A 21,120-nucleotide genomic window follows, 5' to 3' on the forward strand; every position below is an offset into this window, starting at 1 on the left:
TCTGTCAGCCTCCATGGCTCCTCTACAGTCACCACACCCAGTCTATTTTCTCACTGGCTGCCTCCCAAATGGCCCCCTATTCCATACATAGTGCACTACTTTTGACCAGCCCTGATCAAAAGTAGTGCACTATAAAGGGAATAGGGTGCCATTTGGGATGGAGCCCCTGTCTACACCCCACGGCAGCATCCTGTAAAAGGTTCCTTCTGCTCCATCCATCTTAACGCCTCACCTCTGTTCTCTATCTCCGTCTTTTAATGTTTGCCAACACTTCCATAACTTTTATTCTAATCATACTTCATCTGGTGAATGCAGAGCAGGAAAATGTTGAATCATTGATGATTCCATTCATGATTCATGCTTTTCTCTATATTGTCTGTCTGTGTGACTGTGTAACCCAGTTCATGCTGACTAAAAGCCTCAGCGGAGTTGGAGTCAGATTGCCCTTGTTCGTTCCACAGGAGGACTGACGAGTCACGTTCTCTAGCCAGCTGTCGTCTACAGTTTCATCTTATAGTTGCCTTCGTATCCATTCCCTCTAGATAGAGATCCATGGCAGGCAGTCTATTCTAACCTTAGCACTCACATCAGTCTCTGTAACCTCCCTGGCTCTTAATGGCAGGGGATGGGGATGAGGAGTTTCCTACCATCAGTAGAGATCCATGGCAGGCAGTCTAACCTTAGCATTCAGCTGATTCCCTCACACAAGTCCCTATAACTGCTCTGGCTCTCTGACTCTTTTAATGGCAGGGGATGAATGGGATGGATGGGATGGATGGGGGTATTCCATATTGGGCTTCCATATTCCATATTGATGTAAAGTGTTGGTCCCACAGCAGCATCTCCAGCTCTGATATAGGTCATGTGATGATACCAAAACGAAGCTCGCTGGAGGAGCCATTAGCCATGATTGTCAGTAAAGACACCTGGATTACAGCACTTTAGCAGTAGCCTAGGCCCTGTAACATAATGAGAAGGCTAGCCTTGTGTGCTCAGCCTCTAGGCTGTCCCATAGACAGACATATGGCTATTGAAAGAAGCTATACAGCAGAATGAACTCTGTGAAAAACATTATTTTCATTTCTTCTCATTACTGTTTTAACATAGTCCAAATGTCTGAGTTAGCCTAAATGCTGCATCAGCACCACAGAAGTTAGTTGAAACTCAATGAAGGCAGAAATGTATTAAAGATTGTGGAGCGCTGCACATAGCGAGCATAGCTTTGAGAGCAAGTGCCCTGTAATTAAAAGACTGCTTTAGAATGAAAATATTTTCTGAAAATGCCCTTTCATTGAACTAAACTAAAAGTAGTGCTTTTCCCAGAGAGACAGTGATTCGTAGCTGTTGTTGGTCTTTCTGGTCTCTCTAGGACTGCTGTGGCTGTGTTCATCTGGTGGCCTCTCTACAGGGGCAGTCTGCAGTTCAAACAACAACCAAGTGGATACCCCGCCACTGTTTTGATAAACAGCTGAGGGATGGGGTTGGAGAAATGTAACCTCTCTCAAATTCATAGACAGAGCTATGGATGCAAGGACTGACCATCTGGTGGCATCTTTAAATAGCTACTGAGGTGGCTGGGTGATGATTATAAAAGTTCAAAGGTTCAGACAATGTTTGTTTTATTGCTCCGTTCCCATTGTAGATGCTTGTGAGGGAGTTCTAAGATGCTTAAGGTGTTATTGAAGTCTGAGAGTCATGGATGGGCCCAGAGGGGATGTTTATTGCACAGGTTGCTGTGTGAATGACTGGACTCCCTGACCTTCTGGTTTACTTGATTCTATAGTGGTCAGAGACTGTCTGCTACTGATGGAGCTGGGAAAGTGATTGTAGAAGAAAGACTGTTGAATGTAGGCCTCATTGGAGCCATGTTGTCTCTTGTCCCGGTTGAGTTATTATTGATATATTGTTTATTCCTCTCTCTATCTCTCTCTCTCTCTCTCTGCCATCCATCCACAAACACTGTATACGCACACTGAGACACAAACACTGAGACACAGGGGAAGCGCACATACCAGGGATGCCTGAGGTCAGCCTGACCCAGATCCAATATGCTGGTGCTCCTCCCTCCCTCCCTCCCTCAGCAGACAGACCCTAAACTGCACACACACTGCCTCTGTCAAACGCAGCCCACATCGCAAGCTCCGCTTACAGTACTTAGGCTAATGCAGTGTGCAACATACCCAGAACGGACTTTTCTTGACTTGATCACATTTCTTATGTAGCAACCATGATCTTGTCCTTGCCTGTATAAAGCAGTTCTCACATGGATTTGTTAACACTCTCCTTCTAATTTGCTTATAATTTCCACCTACTTACGTTCCTTTTTTACTTTATTTATCTTTTGGATTATTACCATCAGAGCATGCTTCCAGCCTCTGTGATTTTCCAAAGGTGCCACAGCAGAGGCCCAGTCCCATTTATGGTTCACATTCTCCGTAGGGTGCACTGTGCTCTGAGCAGCTCGTCACTATTTTTAACTCCTGTGTCTGTCAGAGTGGCACAGAAACCTGAGATTGCCGGCTTTAGTAGAGGGGAGCAGAGCGGAGGAATGGATGGAGCGGAGGAGGGTGGAGGAGGGTGAATCTGCCGGATCTGTGTTTGTATGTTAATTGGGGGCCTGTCACATGAATAGGCCTAGTTGATGAGTCCTACACATGTTGTATGTATGTTTGCATTAGGCCTTTAAGACATGGAGCCGGAGCTCCTTATAGTTACTAAGATTAATTGTGTTTGACTACGTCCCTATGAAATTGTAACGTACAGTATTTTGTTACAATATTATGAGAGTGACTTAAATGAATATGATGATCTGAAACTATTTTGGACCTGCTTGTACTCTTCCTATAAACAAGCCAACCGTTCCAGACTCACAGATTGACTCACTAATGAAAACAACTTTAGGGTTTTACTAACAGAATGTTCCACAACGTTCCTTCCACACAGTCTGTTCCTTTTGGTGTTTGTTTCTGTAATCTCCTTCCCCCTTGTCCTGCTCCTCCTTCCACTTTTGGTTCCTTCCCTCAACGTCATTAAAGCCCACACATTAAAACAGACAGCCACACCCACACATACATACTTATTACTGTAATAACCCCATAGCACAATTTCAAAACCACCCCCAAATTTGACTTGGGATGAAGTCAGACTCCGTCATCCTCTTTCCCTCTGTTGTGTGGTTTTGGCTAAGTTCCTGTTTCTATGCAGAGAGTTCACAATAGCTTCTATTTTAGCGTTTGGAAAGTTGGAACTTTTGTCTTTTGATGTCTTTCCCAGTTGCTTGAGGGCTTATAGTTCAGAGACAGAAGTGAGCTCTCTCACCTTTCTCTCATGACACCATAATAGCTGGAAGGTGTCTTGAACCTTTTCCTCCCAGTTACCCAGCAGACCTGGATATGCTTGTTGAACTCATGATAGTCCTTCACACTGTCAATGTAGTACTGCGGGGTGTTTCTTCACCTTTTCCCCCTCAATGTATGGCACTCTCATTTAGGTCATATTTTGCGTCTCTTGTGATGTAATGTTCAAATAGTCCAAGTTTACTGTCTGGGAAGATTTATTGTCCTATTCTTGCCAAATCACATTGTATTTTCTGGCAGTTACAAGTGGAGTGATTCTCTTTGCAGAAACCTGCAGTTGTTCCGTCATCTTGACAGCTGATTCAATGCACATTATAAACTGGGTGGTTCGAGCTCTGAATGCTGATAGGCTGAAAGCCATATACCACGGGTATGACAAAACATTTCTTTTTACTCTTCTAATTACGTTGGTAACCAGTTTATAATAGCACTAAGGCACCTCAGGGGTTTGTGGTATATGGCCAAAATACCACGTCTAAGGGCTGTATCCAGGCACTCCACGTTGTGTCGTACTAAGAACAACCCTTAGCCGTGGTATATTCGCCATATACCACACCCCCTCAGGCCTTATTTCTTAATTATCCTCTCATTAACCTGCTATGATTTCGCCACTGTGTTGCCATCCCTGGCTGGATGTGTGTACTGTAAATGGAGGCAGCTGGAGAGAGGCCCAGTGTTAATATGTGATTTATGGGGTTCGGTGAGCGTTTGTACTCTGTCCCAAATGGCACCCTATTCCCTATATAGTGAACTACTTTTGACCAGATTCCTATGAGCAGGGAATATATTGCCATTTGGGATGCAGCCTTGGATGGGTCTGAAGAGAGGGATACGCTCCATCTGCCCACTGTGAGCTTAATGTGAGTCAGAAAGCTGGCCTGGATCCCTTTACACCTATATCACACAACAATATCCGTCTCTTTCTTTGTCTCTCTTTCTTTTCCTCTCTCTCTCTCTCTCCCTCCCCCCTTCTGTTCCATTTTTTGTCTCTCTGTCTTTCTTTCATTGCCCTTTGAATCATTATAGAGATGCACAATTTTTCTTCTCCCTTGTTCTACTGAACCTCCCCCCTCTCTGTGTCTATCAATCTCTGTCTCACTCTCTCTTCTCCTCCCTCGCTGTTCTCCATAGGTCTTTGTGGAGGTGTACAATTTTTCTTCACCCTCCCCCACTCTCTCTCCCTCTTTCTCTCCTTTTTCTCTCCTCCGCCATGCTTCATTATGGCGTAGTGCAGTTTGTCACTGTGAGCACCAGTGTTGGTGTGACAGCCAGGCCCAGACAGCAGCTGATAGCCCAGCCCACAGAGAGAGACTCAGGCTGTGTCCCAAATGGCACCCTAATCCCTACACAGTGCACTACTTTTGACCAGAGCCCTATGGGTCCTGGTCAAAAGTTGTGCATTATATAGGGAATAGGGTGCCATTTGGGACGCACACACAGTAAAGAGGAGAGCCAAGTGTAAAAACAATGTCTGATGAGGTATTAACACAGGATATGTTTTGTCTTCCTGTGACCTCTCTGTCACTCTTCCAAAGATCAGAGGTTAAGAAGCTTGGCCCAAGGACTGAAGATCAGAGCAAAGCCTGATTATGCTTTATCATGCTTTTATTGGTGAATCCTATAGAGGACATGATATGTACTGTAACTTGACTTTGAGTGCTACTGGTTATGTGATACTGCAAAGTATCTGCCTGATGGTATGGTATTTCATTCCAATGGTCAATGTGCACACGTCACATTCTGTCGACTCATACATCCCAGTGTTTCCCCTGTATTCCTTTAGCAGCGGCAGGCCACGTCCACTACCATGCCCCCGCCACGCCCACCTCCTAAACCCCATTTTGTTCCAGAAAAAAGACCTGGAATGACAAGTTGCAACATATATTTGTAGCATTTGATGCATTGAGTCTTTCGTTTTTTTTTTAATGAGGTACAGTGCCTTCAGAAAGTATTCATACCCCTTGACTTATTCCACATTTTGTTGTGTTACAGCCTCAATTCAAAATTGATGAAATATATTTTTCCCCCACCAATCTACACACAAGAACCCATAATGACGAAGTAAAAACATGTTTTTAGAAATGTTGGCACATTTTCGAACGGGGGTGCATGCCCCCGGACCCCCCCAGCAAAAGGACACCCCCTTCCCACGCAAAATGTTGCTACGGCTGCTGAAAAAAATCCTAGAAGAAACACTGCATCCCCCACTCAGAGGGATAATGTTCAATTTCCAGAACAGAGCTTGAGTAATCATATGTTTCATATTTTTTGCCCCAGCAGCATATTTAGCATTTTAAGAGCTTTTGCAGTGGTTGGCACAGCATTAATTAGCCATTCTAAATGTTACGTCAGCACTTTCCTTTTCAGAAAAGGCCTGCATTGAAATTGGCCCGTTTTTCCCCTCAAAATGGCGCTCTACGACTGAGCCTTTTCTCTGCAATGCTGAATAGACTCTTCATTTGTTGATGGTGCTTGTCTTTAGTCTCTCTCCACCCCCCCCCCCCCCCCCCCCCCCCCCTCTCTCTCTCCCTCTCTCTCTCTCTCCCGCCCCCTCTCTCTCTCTCCCGCCCCCTCTCTCTCTCTCCCGCCCCCTCTCTCTCTCTCCCGCCCCCTCTCTCTCTCTCCCGCCTCTCTCTCTCTCTCTCTACCCTCCCTCCCTCCCACCCTCTCTATTTATTTTTCTTAGTCTACTCCCCCCCCCCTCTCTCTCTCTTTTTCTACCCTTTATGCATAGTGTTCTACTTCCGTTCATTGATGAACGTTATCTCTGTGTTCCAGGTCTCCCATCCACACCAGAGCCTCGGCGCATCCAGAATGAAGACAAGGAGATAATCAAGGACCTACTGACACCAGACGACTCAGACATTTCAGACCTCTCCCCAAACACAGAGTCCTTTCCCAAAACAGACCTCTCCCCAAACACAGAGTCCTGTCCCAAAACAGACCTCTCCCCAAACACAGAGTTCTGTCCCAAAACAGAGCCCACCTCAAAGACAGAGTCCTCCACCAAGACAGATGCCAGACCTGGCACCCCTGGGTCTAGTACCAGCCCCCAGCCTAAAAAAGGAGGTACGGTATACAACGTCTCACCTCTAAGCACCACAGAGAGAGAGAGAGAACCAGGAGGATAAGGAAATAGCATGGGGTTAGATATCAGTGTAAGGTGTACAGTAAGAGAGCTATGGACGCTAGTATCCCTGTACACAGAGGGGAGAACCATTCAGTGCTTCTTATCTGTGGACTGGTGAAAGGTTTCTATATTCTCTGAGTCTAATCGAATGGATCTTCAGTCATTACATACCCAATCAGACAGATGGCAGTGGCTGAACCCAAAATCGTTTGTGAGGGGAGGGGTGGATATGCAGGAGTAATGAGGTGGGGTTTGAGGAGGAGGGGTGTACTTGGGCCTTGTGTTGGGACAGGAGGACCTCAGGCTCAGGGAGTTTTCCTGAACACTCTCCAGCCTATCTCTTCAGACACCAGCCTTATAAGACTCCAGTACTGAAATTCACCCTTTGCTGGTGGTGGGAGGAAAGAGCGGTTGCTATAGTGATGGCCGGGGCTCTTTGTGCAGGGTCCTCTTGGATTGGCAGGGAAAACTTGGCATACATATTATATAGCATGAAGCTGGAGCTCCTCAGAAGGAGATCGGAGTTAACCCAGGGCCCCATTTCCAATGCATACAGCTTTATCAAAGCAGAGCCCATTCCACAGCCAGAGCCACCAAAATACAGTACATCTGTGCCTAGGCTGAAACAGGATTTGAAATTCATACAAAAATCCTTCCTAATAATAATAATAATAATATGCCATTTAGCAGACGCTTTTATCCAAAGCGACTTACAGTCATGTGTGCATACATTTTTACGTATGGGTGGTCCCGGGGATCGAACCCACTACCCTGGCGTTACAAGCGCCATGCTCTACCAATTGAGCTACAGAGGACCACCTCTGATGCTGTTTACGTTTATCAAAGTGGATCAGAGTTAACGTTGATAATTGCTGCAGACAGGAAAGGGTGCAAAATACATGATCACATGAGTTCCATTCGGGGTCACAGAAACTGTTAAACCATAGAGTGAATAACATTATAGCATTGCAGTGGGAGATGTAGGCTGCGTCCCAAATAACACCCTATTCCCTATGTAGTGCACTGCTTTTGACCATGGCCCATAGGGCTCTGGTCAAAAGTAATGCACTGTATAGGCAATAGGGTGCCATTTGGGATGCACACGTAGCTTCCTGACCTTGGTCTTGAATATATGAATACACACTGTAGTTTAGAATTTATACAATCATTGTTTCAAGTACATGACCTCTGCTATGCTATTGTACTCTACATGACAGGTGCGATCAGCTGTTCTGTGCACTGGGACTCTGCAGTGCATTCTTTTATTTGTATTAACCCATCCACCACCCCCCCTCTTCGGAGGACACATCTCTTGTTTGTTTTTTTACAGCTTTTCTGCAACATATACACTACCAGTCAAAAGTTTGGACACACCTACTCATTCAAGGGTTTTTCTTTATTTTTACTATTTTTTACATTGTAGAATAATAGTGAAGACATCAAAACTATGAAATAACTCATATGGAATCATGTAGTAACCAAAAAAGTGTTAAACAAATCAAAATATATTTTATATTTGAGATTCTTCAAATAGCCACCCTTTGCCTTGATGACAGCTTTGCACACTCTTGGCATTGATATTTTAGGTCAAAAGAAATGTACACTGTGTATACAAAACATTAGGAACACCTGCTCTTTCCATGAAATAGACTGACCAGGTGAATCCAGGTGAAAGCTATGATCCCTTATTGATGTCACTTGTTAAATCCACTTCAATCAGTGTAGATGAAGGGGAGGAGACATGTTAAAGAAGATGTTTAAGCCTTGAGACAATTGAGACATGGATTGTGTATGTGTGCCATTCAGAGGGTGAATGGGTAAGACAAAAAATGTAAGTCCCTTTGAACAGGGTATGGTAGTAGGTGCCAGGCTTTTGTGTCAAGAACTGCAACACTGCTGGGTTTTTCATGCTCAACAGTTTCCCCTGTGTATCAAGAATGGTCCACCACCCAAAGGACATCCAACCAACTTGACACAACTGTAGGAAGCATTGGAGCCAACATGGACCAGCATCCCTGTGGAACGCTTTCAACACCTTGTAGAGTCCATCCCCTGATGAATTGAGGTTGTTCTGAGGGGGGAGGGGGGGTGGGGGGTGGGGGGGTGCAACTAAATATTAGGAACGTGTTCGTAATGTTTGGTATACTTAGTGTATATCTGATGCAAAGTGTATCTTTCTTTGCCTAGATGGGTTGAGCACAGAGCAACGACAGAAGCAGGCCAAGGAGCGGAGGGAGGAGAGGGCCAAATACATTGGTAAGCCATAAAGGAAAAGATGCTATAGAGAAATTATTTCATTGTATCCTATGTGACATGTTGGGTTTGCCTGTTGTGGAGTGTAAAGAGATGTATCTAGTCTTGTCTAGGTATGTGTCCCAAATGGCACCCTATTCCCGACATAGCCATATGGGCCCTGGTCAAAGGTAGTGCACTATAAAGGGAATAGGGTGTTATTTGGGATGCAGCCTACGTTTCTGACACTGACACTAGACAGTGATGCCGAATGTAGGGATTATTAACCCATTAGACACTGTAGCATTCAATACGTTCAATTACGCAACCCTTAACTGATCTCCTGTCTTTAACGATCTTTTAGAATTTAGAATATTCTGCCATGGGTTCTGCTTTTGCATGATTGATGCTTGTTGACACTTGCTGTTGTCTTCCCTCTCGTATTGCTGCTTCAGAACAGCAAACTCAGCTGCAAGGTAAGGCTATAAGAGCAGTGTTGGTAACATCACTTGCTAGCAGCAACAGTCATGCTATTATTCTCCACATCTCCACCTTGTGATGGTGATGCAATGTGTTTTTATTTCCCTCTGTCTGCTTCTCAACAGTCCTTTCCTGTTTCTACCTCCTCCATGAATCAGTTGTTTTGTCTTCTGTTTGTTGTCCTCTTGTTTTTCACTGGGAACCTTAGAATGTCTTGTTTTTCACTGGGAACCTTAGAATGTCTTGTTTTTCACTGGGAACCTTAGAATGTCTTGTTTTTCACTGGGAACCTTAGAATGTCTTGTTTTTCACTGGGAACCTTAGAATGTCTTGTTTTTCTCTGAAGGTTGAACCGATTAGATAGTTCAGTTATATTTATTTTATTTTATTTAACCTTTATTTAACTAGGAAAGTCAGTTAAGAACAAATTCTTATTTACAATGACGGCCTACCAAAAGGCAAAAGGCCTCCTACGGGGACGGGGGCTCGGATTAAAAATACAAAATAAAAATAAAATATAGGACAAAACACACATCACGACAAGAGAGACACCACAACACTACATAAAGAGAGACCTAAGACAACAACATAGCATAGCAGCAACACATGACAACACAACATGACAACAACATGGTAGCAACACAACATGGCAGCAGCACAACATGGTAGCAGCACAAAACATGGTACAAACATTTTTGCGCACAGACAACAGCACAAAGGGCAAGAAGGTAGAGACAACAATACAATATATGACCCCATCATTATGTTTTTTCTTTCCAGTTCTCATTGTGCAGATATTTTTATTTCACCATATTTGCATGTATACTTTGCTTCCATTTGATGGATCATTAGTGATTTCTTTCCAATATAGATTTTTCTCGACAGATGCTTTCAGGGTCTATTTTTCATGTCATTTTACTCTGTGATCTTATTATCAACTCAGAGACATGCAGTAGACTAGTATTTCCCCCAGTCCTATTCTCCCACAACATTGGCCTAAGCCCCTCTTTCTCTGCACTGAGGCCAAATCCTGAGCCAATCAGAGGAGGACTTGGCGGGCGTATCCAACTGAGCCGTTCCATAGTCCCCCTGGGGCGCGGCGTGAAAAATGTGTAGTCATTACCGTGAACCAACCGCGACGTGCCTCTCAGACAGATTAGATGTAATTACTTATTTCATTAGTCTCATTATAATCGCCATGCCAAGGAATCGTTTCAGCAGACAGCCAGCCAACCAATGGACATAGCCTTTTATTTGACTGAAAATGGCAAACCTTTGGCTGACCTCTGTCTGTCCAGATGTAAGATAGGAATCTCCTATGGACCAGATATTGTACATGTTTAGATATCACAGCATCAAGCTTTTATGGTTGGATGTTCTAAAGTTTATGGCAATATATATACTATACTGATGATGACATGCAGAAAAAAAAGCTGCATGTGATTATCTTTTGTACTTATCCCTTTAAAGTGGCAGGTAGTCTAGTGGTTAGAGCGTTGGGCCAATAACCAAATGGTCACTGGTTTGAATACCTGAGCCGACAAGGTGAAATATCTGTTGATGTGCCTTTGAGCAAGGCACTTATCCCTAATTTGCTCCAGGGGCAACGTACTACAATGGCTGACCCTGTAAAACAACACATTTCACTGCACCTACCCAGTGTACGTGACAATAAAACATACACTTTTTTTTGGAACATATATTAAAGTGCAGGGTTGTTATGTAAGGAACGTATTTAGCTAATTGTATTTCTGACACTCAGATACTGAAAATCAATATAATTTCTTCGTATCCATGATGGAGAAATGGGATAGTGTTTTCTTTGTGGATGGGGTGCAGACTAGAGCAGGGGTTCTCCAATTGAGGTACTGCAGGGGGTCCGCGGCCAGATCTGAATTATTATTATTTTTAATGAATATTACTAACAACAACAGATTAATTTTGGCCAAGGGATCCGTGGAATACGTTTAATACAAAATACAATGTCATATTATTAATCTACAATGTATGTTCTTAACCCTGGGAAACATGGGCCTGGGAGGCTCACAGAAATATTGGTATCCACAGTAATCCACCAATTATACATTTTTCAACTCAATACTTCTTGTATTCCCCCAAAATGATATATATATTTTTTACATAAATGCACTGTAATTTAAGCTTTAAAACTGCAAAGTTCTCTCTCTTCCCCATGACAAAATGTGTAGAATTGCAGGAAATTAGCTTGAAAACAGACTTTCTCTCCGATGCCAGGGCCAGAGACTTGGTTCGTCCGGCCATGCACTGCCGAAGTCATAGTAAAACTCCTTATATGCATTTTTTATCTCACTCGAGTTGTGTTCTGATTATGAGGGGGTCCCTGATTATTTTGCTATCACAAAGTTGTCCCCGGACCCAAAAAGTTTGAGAACCCCTGGACTAGAGTATTCTAGCCCTTTACTTATTTATAGAGAAGGGCTAGGGAATGTTAACAGAATACAAATCAGGTCCTTAACATAGAACATCAAACACTCATGCATTTCAGATTTTGACTAAATCCTTTTAATGTTTTCAATATTTCAGAATGAGGATTGCATGCGTTATCAAAGACATCTCACATTCATTTTCCCCCAATCAACACTGAGACATTATCTTGAACAAAAAAAACGATTCAAAAGTATCCAGACCCCACCATTTTAGTGCTAAACAAAACGTGGGTAGTGTAAGTGGGCCCCAAAAAACTGAGCCCCCCCAAAACTCTACAAACGTAGCTTGCCCCCACCATGCTAAACAACATGTGTGTTGTGGAAGTGGGCCCACATGCAAGGGACTGCAAAACATGAAATGCCACTCTGAAACACAGTACACATGTGGCGTCTACCTCAGAGGAGGCTTAATGAGCTGAGAGGACACAGCTGGTGCACAGCATGCTGGGATTTTAAATAAAGCCGAGTGATTGCATTTTAATTGTGGCTGTCAGAAATGAGCCACAGAATCTGTGGAGTGAAACTCAGTGTCTGCTAGAGGGCACTAGTAAAACGCAGTAGGATACTACTACTACTACTACTACTACTACTACTACTACTACTACTACTACTACTACTACTACTACTACTACTACTACTACTACTACTACTACTACTACTACTACTACTACTACTACTACTACTACTACTACTACTACTACTACTACTACTACTACTACTACTACTACTACTACTACTACTACTACTACTACTACTACTACTACTACTACTACTACTACTACTACTACTACTACTACTACTACTACTACTACTACTACTACTACTACTACTACTACTACTACTACTACTACTACTACTACTACTACTACTACTACTACTACTACTACTACTACTACTACTACTACTACTACTACTACTACTACTACTACTACTACTACTACTACTACTACTACTACTACTACTACTACTACTACTACTACTACTACTACTACTACTACTACTACTACTACTACTACTACTACTACTACTACTACTACTACTACTACTACTACTACTACTACTACTACTACTACTACTACTACTACTACTACTACTACTACTACTACTACTACTACTACTACTACTACTACTACTACTACTACTACTACTACTACTACTACTACTACTACTACTACTACTACTACTACTACTACTACTACTACTACTACTACTACTACTACTACTACTACTACTACTACTACTACTACTACTACTACTACTACTACTACTACTACTACTACTACTACTACTACTACTACTACTACTACTACTACTACTACTACTACTACTACTACTACTACTACTACTACTACTACTACTACTACTACTACTACTACTACTACTACTACTACTACTACTACTACTACTACTACTACTACTACTACTACTACTACTACTACTACTACTACTACTACTACTACTACTACTACTACTACTACTACTACTACTACTACTACTACTACTGGTTTACTGTTATTAGAATTCTTCGAATAGGATTACAACTCTGGGAGGATGTAAACAATATGTCTTCATCTTCCCATTCTAGTTTTCTTCCTTTTCCAATCTGGTTCCAGGAAGCCATGAGACTTGTGTGCGTCTAAACAGCCTTTAACAGATCACCAGGCCAGAATTCCTCTCAGTGGACAAACAACAAATGATGTGCTGCTCAGTCATTCAGAGTTGTTTATGACCAGGTAGTGCAGAAAGAGAGAGAGAGCCAGACAAAGAGAGATAGAAAGAGATGGAGAGATTATATCCCAGTTAGGTAATAGGCTGGTAACAGTCAGTCTGGTAATAGAGAACAGGTCTAAGGTATTAGCTATGTAACCCTGATGTTTACTCTGCTCACTATCCCAAACAAGTGCTTCAACAACCCTGAATGTTCCATTATCCCATCCATGACTTCGGAGCTTTCTTGATTAGCTAACTGTACCACATTTATTGATTTATGTTTTTTTGAGTTTCCTGATGTGAATGCAATTCACCTACATAGCAGCCATGTATATTAAAATAAAACAATTAAACCATGTGAAATTAAACTCAACTAAACCATGTATACTCAAATAAAACTAAACTAAACCTGTACCCGTTGCCTCCCGTTGTGTAGCGGCTAAGAAGGCCCAGTGGCTGGAGAAGGAGGAGAAGGCGAGGCGTCTGAGGGAGAGCCAGCTGGAGGAGCGCAGGAAGAGGCTGGAGGACCAGAGACTGAAGCTTGAGAAACGCAGAGCCCTCCTGGAGGAGAAACAGAGGCAGAAACTAGAGAAGAACAAGGTGGGAAGTAGAGGACTGGAGGAGGGTCATGTTCAATATCTCTCTGTTGCTCAAGTGTTGTGTGCAGTTTTGTTATCAGCTTGGTTGCAGTCTAGGGTACACATACAATCAATGATCTAAGCCAGGGTTCTTCAATTCCGGTCCTGGAGGGCCGAAACACCTCTGTTTTTCATCCTCTCCTTCTAAATCAGGGGCTAATTCAGACCTGGGACACCAGGTGAGTGCAATTAACTACCAGGTAGAAATAAAAAACAGAAGTGTTTCGGCCCTCCAGGACCGGAATTGAAGAACCCTGATCTAAGCTTTCATTAATAAACATTTTAGAATAATATTCAATTCTAAGCGTTTGCTTTGGGTGGAGAGGGCACATACACGCAGAGGTTTGGGGTTTAGTAAAAATGACATATCACTGTTCTCAGCTAAGTGTAGCTTCTGGAGATAGCCACAGTTTGTCTCCTTATGTCCCCACCACAGGAGCGCTACGAGGCAGCCATCAAGAAGTCAACCAAAAAGACGTGGGCTGAGATCCGTCAGCAGAGATGGTCCTGGGCCGGCGGCCTCAACCAGACCTCCCGCAGGCAAAGTGAGTTTCACTGGAACCACGTAGAACCTCATAGAACCATGTAGAACCTCATAGGACTGCATAGACATGAACCACCCAGAACCTCAATGAACTGCTTATACACAGTTCCCTCGTGGAACAGGACAGAAACTTGACTTTCTAGTCTAACTGATGTTAATTATTTACAGTCCTAAGGTTTGGGTGTCGCCTGGGTTGTGTTAGGCCATCGTCAGGCACTGTAATTTGGTTGGGGTGGTAAAGTTCTGAGTACTATTAGAATAGCTAGATTAGTCATTCAACAGTATAATTCAGGTTTACTAACATTATTTTGCCTAACATTGGCACACTATTTCTACTTGGCTTCAGGTATCACTGAATCACTGAGTACCATTATGATTTAGACTAGATTTGTATCGATCCTTCTTAACGTACCGTTTTCTTCACTCCAGATTCTCGTTGTTCAGTAGAGTCCAGAAATAGGAGACAGAGGGGAAAAGGGGTCATGTATATGTTTCATTAGACTTGCTGCATGAACTGCAAGGTGTTGAGTTGATCAGAGAGCTGTGAGGAAGCGACTCAGTGTTCAGTGTGCCAACTCTCTCCTATGCTGCTCAGTCCAACAATGACGCAAGCTTGTGAAAGGCTGTCTCTTTGATTGTGACATTGAGGTCAAGAACCTTCTCTCCTCTCTGAAGTGTAAATTAAATTGAGTGTGTGTGTGGATGTGTTTTGGTCTGAGCAACAAAGACAATCAATTTTCTTTTTTATATACAAAGATTTGTTTCTGGGTTTTAGATGCCATTCATAAACCCAGTCACTTCAGTCATTTAACTTTCCCAATTTTACCCCAAACTTTTTCCAGTACCCTAACCCCTTCCCCAGCCTTCCCCACATTAAAAGCACTCTGAATCTGTCAGAGTGGACGGCTTAATAATGAATGAGGTGAATCAAAGAGTTAGCCCTGTCTAAATAAGAGTGAATCAGGTCTGTGTGAACCGACAGCCTAAAGTGAATCAATGAATCAGTGAATGGTGAAGTGGTCCTACTCTCCTGTAGAAGGTCTAGCTCCATCAGCTGCGTGATCCAGGGAGACAGACAGGCAGAGGGGTCTTATATTGGGGAGTGGGTAACAGGTGCGCTATCTCGCTTTAATAGCTGGGTGCTCTGCCAATAATGACAATGACTTCAAATGAAATCTGAAGTTCAAGAACATTGAGAAAAGGCGACACTCCAAAAAGTAAAAAAATTAAAAAGGAACAAAAAAAGACGGCACCTCATTTCACCTTTTTATTTTCGGCCGGGCAGGCTAATGCGTTTCGGCAGTTATGCCTTCAGAGCATCAAGAGATGTGCCAAAGCCATCGTTTTTTTTAATATGCAGGTGCCTAGGGGATAATTACAATTGCCACACCTGTGTGAGGATGGTAATAAAAATATTAGGTAACCAACAATTGTTACAATATACATACAAATACATAAACAAATACACAGATCAGCAGAATAAAGTTTTAAAAATAGCATTTAGGTATCACAATGACATGAACTTGGGATTTCATTTGAAGAGGGGTTTTATATATCTGAGCTCAGCGATCTCGGACGCTCCTCTCCCCTACGACTCCAGCACAGCCTCGTCGGGTCCCCACCCCGCCCGCCTTGTGAACAGTTGTTGTCTGTTGCGTTCTCTCCGGTGCAGGCAGATGCTCGGCCTCCACCGTCAACTTGCCGAGACAGGTGGACCCTGTCATTAACAACAGGCTGTCCAAGTCCTCTGCCACCCTCTGGAACTCCCCCAACAGAAGTAAGGACGACTGACCCGAGTCAATGTCCACCAGGCCTCTATGTCAACCCCTCTCCTCCCCTCTGCCCACCCCCTCCCTCTCAGATCTCCGTACCTTACCCCGATCTGGTGTTTGGTTTTTATTTTAACTGTTGTTGCTGGTGGCCTGCCTGCCTGCCTGCCTGCCTGCTGCTTGGTGACCGGTCATTTCCTATCCCTATAACACTACATTACCCCCTCACACCCCCGGTCTCGTGTGCATCGTGGTTCTGTTGATTTGTTGTTGATTGATTTACCTTCTCTTTGCATTTTTGATCAGCCCTGACATGTCTATTCCATATTTTGTGATGATTATTTATATTGGTGTATATAGGTTTCTGTCACAACACCCGCCTCTTCCACACTCTTTGGTTGTCCTCCACTCTGCTGTTGGTGATATGCTGTGTCAGTGGTGGTGGTGTGATGTCAGTGGTGGTGGTGAGGTGTCAATGGTGGTGGTGTGGCGTCGGTGTTGGTGGTGTCAGTGTTGGTGGTGTCAATAATGGTGCTGGGGTCAGTAGTGGTGGTGTGGTATCATTGAAATGTGACTGTGGCTAATGTTTCTAATGCTAAGGATTTTCCATTTTGGATTAAAAGAAGACTAGTGTAAATGTACAAGTCCATGGTCAGATAGTCATGACTGATCTCTTTATTTACTTATTACATTATAATATGTGGACAGGAGATCTCAGATAGAGAGGTCGTGATGTTTATAAGTTGCTACAATATTAATATTCAGCTTTATTGTCATCCACTCTTTTAGATGTTGTCATGTCTCTCATAACCGACTACAGTCAGCTTCAATTGATCTCTAATACCACACCCCTGTAATGGTTGTTCAAATGCAATATTCTGAAGTCAATAGTCAATACTTGCATGAGGATACACAGAATGTCCTCCCTCAGCAGACTTACATTTTCCAGAAGCTTCCATATAAAATCCAGTCAATTTAGCAGCAACAATGTTCTGGCTTCAGGATATACAGTAAGTATGCCTATAATAGCCAGATGCGTTTTATAGACCCAGGATCCCAACTACCAGGTGTACATTTTATCAGGCTGCAACGCAGCAAATGTCTTGCCGCATTGAAGGAGAAAAAAAAATCCACCTTTCTGTTGCTTAGCAACAAGGCCTGGGTCTAGTTGGGTTATCAACCATAAAACACTTCGTGAAAATGATATGTCCAAAAAAGGTGACCCCAGGTCCATTAGATAATATGAACCAATCGATTATATTAGCTACTTAGTATATCTGTCTATGCTTTTCAGGGTTTTCCATTCACTGATAGGTGACATCCTAAATGTGCTTTACATGCATCAACAGTATTTAAACATCACGCTTATCATGAGCTTCTTGGTGTTGCTGTTATGAGTTTACCTTACATGGGTGAATGTGTGTGTGTGTGTGTGTGTGTGTAATTAGTTAAAGCATACAGAGAGCTGACTGATCTACACAAGCATAGCTGACTTGTCCTAAGGAGCCGTACCAAGGCCGCATCCCAAATGGCACCCTATGGGCCCTGGTCAAAAGTAGTGCACTAAATAGGGAATAGGGTGCCATTTGGGACGCTCATTAGCATAGCCGACTTCACCTAAAGACTTGGGGCCACACAGTAAACCAGTAGGCGGCAGGTAGCCTAGCGGTTAGGAGTGTTGGGCCAGTAACTGAAAGGTCGCTGGTTCGAATCCCTGAGCCGACTAGGAGAAAAACCTGTCAATGTGCCCTTTAGCAAGTCACTTAACCCTAATTGCTTCTGTAAGGCGCTTTGGATAATAGTGTCTGCTAAAATGTACAGGAAGACTCTTAACAGAATGGTATTTTAGGCCTTTACAGTTTTGTTCATCTCACGGTTTACATTTTGCAACATTACACTGTCAAACGTCCTTGTGATGGAGTTGAACTTGAGAAGCCTATGTAAATATTCCATTGTGAGATACTATAAATGGCCCATTGAAGATGCTGAAACTCTAGTCAGATAATTGGCAATTACTTAGAAGGAAGTTTACGAGACACCAGTAAACTCAGGGGGGACGGTCAGACTCGTTACCCCAGTTTGAGAGTTGAGAGGAACGGGAGGTACTGTATTATGTATGTTACAGTATTACATAACGCTGCATTGCACATTGTCCCCATTTCAACTCATCTTCAAAAGGTTTGGGTCATTTATCCTCCAAATTCTCCTCCACACAGAACTCTCTCAAAGAGGCCTTTCACAAATCCACCAGTCTGGTTCTTTCACTACAACTTCTACTGCTTCTTTGTCTCATATGCTGTGTTTGAAACTTTCTTCATTTCTGATATTGGTGTAGTTTTAGGGACAAATGATTTCAGGCTCTCACAACGTTCGAAACACATTTGCTCGGACATTACATTTGTTCCAGTTATGATTGTTCTTGAGAGTGTTTGTCAGAATTCAGCGTGCCAAATGGCACCCTATTCCCTATGTAGTGCACAACTTTTGTCCAGAGCCCTATGGGCCCTGATCAAAACTAGTGCACTATATAGGGAATAGGGTGCCAACCAATGTCTGTGTAGCAGCCCATTACAATGCATCAAACACATCCTCCTGTTGTTGAACTTCATATGGATCAGTCTTCATCTTATGACACTAATGTAACACTTAACATCATATGACAAACAAACATAATGTAATTAGGCCAGTATCATAAGAGTGAGCCTTACACATAGCATTTGGGTAGTGCAGGCTATAATGCTGAATTGATCAGAAACTTTAACCTGCCTTTGCATGGCCTACTAGATAGCCGTGGCTTTTGGGTGGTGTGTTTTGTAATGGTAAGTCATCTAGAAAGAAGTAACATTTTCAAAATGAAGTAGTGGAGTCGGTTTGTTGATATGTGTGATTGGTAAAGTTGTATATGTGACATGTAAAGTAGGTGAAACACCTCCAGATTTCTCCACTTGTCCATCATAATGTACAACTGGAGTGGAGTCTGTGACTGTCTCTGTGTGGTCAGAGTGAGGTTGGTGCAGTTAGAGAGAGTGTGGTCAGACAGTGGCCAGTTTGTGTTGGGGGATGAAAAGCTGTGCTGCAGTGTCGTCAGTGAGTGACTGGGGAACGGTGGCTGAACCTGGTGGTGGTGCAGTGTCTGGTTCTGGGGAGTCTGCAGTGTTTGAGTGTGAGTGTGAGTGGGGGGGCGGGTAAGCACACCCAGGTATTAACAGCTCTCTCTTGTGTCTGCCAGCCCGCAGTCTGCGTCTGAGCCCGTGGGAGAGCCGCATCGTGGAGAGGCTCATGACTCCCACCCTGTCCTTCCTGGCCCGCAGCCGCAGCGCCGTCACCCTGCTCAACTCCAGCGACTCCCGGGACCTCCGTGAGTCACCCCTCTCTAGGACTCTTTACTCTCCTTTCATTGTAGAACTTAACATTACAGGAAATGGAAACTATGAAATGTACCTTCTCTCCTTTTGTTTGTTGCTAACTTACAATTACAGGGTTGAAGCTTGGGTATTCTAGTGTTTTCCTTCCTTTCTTTCAGAGGAAAACATACAGCATGTATGATATGCACCATACTCCCATTAGTTGCAGTATCATGATTTCATGCCTTATTTTAGACAGAGGAAGTAAACTCACTCAGCCACGAACATGAGTGGTTAAATCCTGCAGAACCTAATATTGCCCCCAAGGCTGACAGTCAGCCAGACAGCCACCCTGAATGATTGTATGTGCCACCATTACATTCTCAGTAGCTGGCCTAAGCGGTCTATTATTATCATGACTGTAATAGGGGTCTTGACCTGACCTAGTCCATCCAGCCAGTTTCTCTTCATCTCTGTGTTGTACTCAGACTCTCACCACTGCTCCCGTTCAGCCTCAGCCAGCCCACTGGACGCCTGCTCCCACCACCATCCTCACCGGAACACCTCCGAACGCTGGAGGGGAGGAGTGTCCGCCAGCACACCTGATATCACACAGCGGCAACGTCGACGGAGCTCAACGCCGGTTAGCTTACATCCACACGCACAGCCTCCCAACGCGATGTCATTAGCCCTAACTGGTCCCTCCTTTCTCTCTGTTTCTCAAAGTTGGATAAGACAAAGAAAGAGAAGAAAGACAAGGAGAGGGAGAACGAAAAAGAGAAGAATGCTCTTTCCAAAGAGATCGTGTTGAAGAAGAAGAAGAAGACCCCAACAACGACCCCGACCACCACCAGATCCAGGCCGGAGTCAAGGTGTTGTTAGATACAGATCTGACCCTTATCTGACCCCGAATCTGTCTTAGACTTAACAGCACAACTACTCGAAACTGTTCTATACCACATGGCCCTATAGTAGTACACTGTCTTCTTTATACTGTAAGCCTTTCAAGTTAGAAATCCTATTTTTGAGTTCAAAAAAGCTATTGATCTACAGTTTATATATACTGTCAAACTGTTTTATTTTCCCCTCTGCAACATTATCTCTCTCTATAATCATTGACCAAGACAAGACATTGACCTTTATGTATTAGATGCTAATAGAGTGTGTTACTGAAGAGAGATCTGCATGGGGTTAGCTTAGTGCTTAGCAGAGGGAGGGAGGTTCAGCCCCGGGCCAGGTTAAATGGCCTGTCTCACTGACAGATGGTCCAGACTGTTTTAACTTGGCCCAAAGAGCCGCTGGACACCATTCAGCTGAGGGCTCTGTCTGCCAACACCAGGAGCGGGAGGGAGGCAGCAACACTCAGACAGAATGGGGTTTCCCTGAGTGATGCTGGTGCTGCTCAGCGCTGGGAAACCGAGGAGAACCATGGATGGACTTCGTCCCAAATGG

The 21,120-nt window shown here is 43.6% G+C and overlaps 1 protein-coding gene across 11 annotated transcripts in view; it reads left to right on the forward strand.

The window, feature by feature from the left end:
- LOC311131725 (uncharacterized protein) overlaps positions 1–21,120 on the forward strand; it is a 45,950-nt gene that overhangs the window by 19,015 nt on the left and 5,815 nt on the right. For 4 of the 11 annotated variants that reach the window (XM_084164840.1, XM_084164842.1, XM_084164841.1 and 1 more), the window contains exons 2-9: positions 6,135–6,425; positions 8,674–8,742; positions 13,810–13,973; positions 14,448–14,556; positions 16,228–16,332; positions 19,554–19,682; positions 20,181–20,311; positions 20,395–20,540. In XM_084164840.1, the coding sequence (XP_084020966.1) occupies positions 6,135–6,425; positions 8,674–8,742; positions 13,810–13,973; positions 14,448–14,556; positions 16,228–16,332; positions 19,554–19,682; positions 20,181–20,311; positions 20,395–20,540 (1,144 nt within the window). Of the gene's footprint in view, positions 1–6,134; positions 6,426–8,673; positions 8,743–13,809; positions 13,974–14,447; positions 14,557–16,227; positions 16,333–19,553; positions 19,683–20,156; positions 20,312–20,394; positions 20,541–21,120 lie in introns of all 11 variants that reach the window. The other 7 variants (XM_084164846.1, XM_084164844.1, XM_084164845.1 and 4 more) reach the window with 3 other exon arrangements.

The sequence above is a fragment of the Coregonus lavaretus genome (assembly GCF_964263955.1).
Source record: "Coregonus lavaretus genome assembly, chromosome: 7".
In the NCBI taxonomy this organism is placed as follows: Eukaryota; Metazoa; Chordata; class Actinopteri; order Salmoniformes; family Salmonidae; genus Coregonus; species Coregonus lavaretus.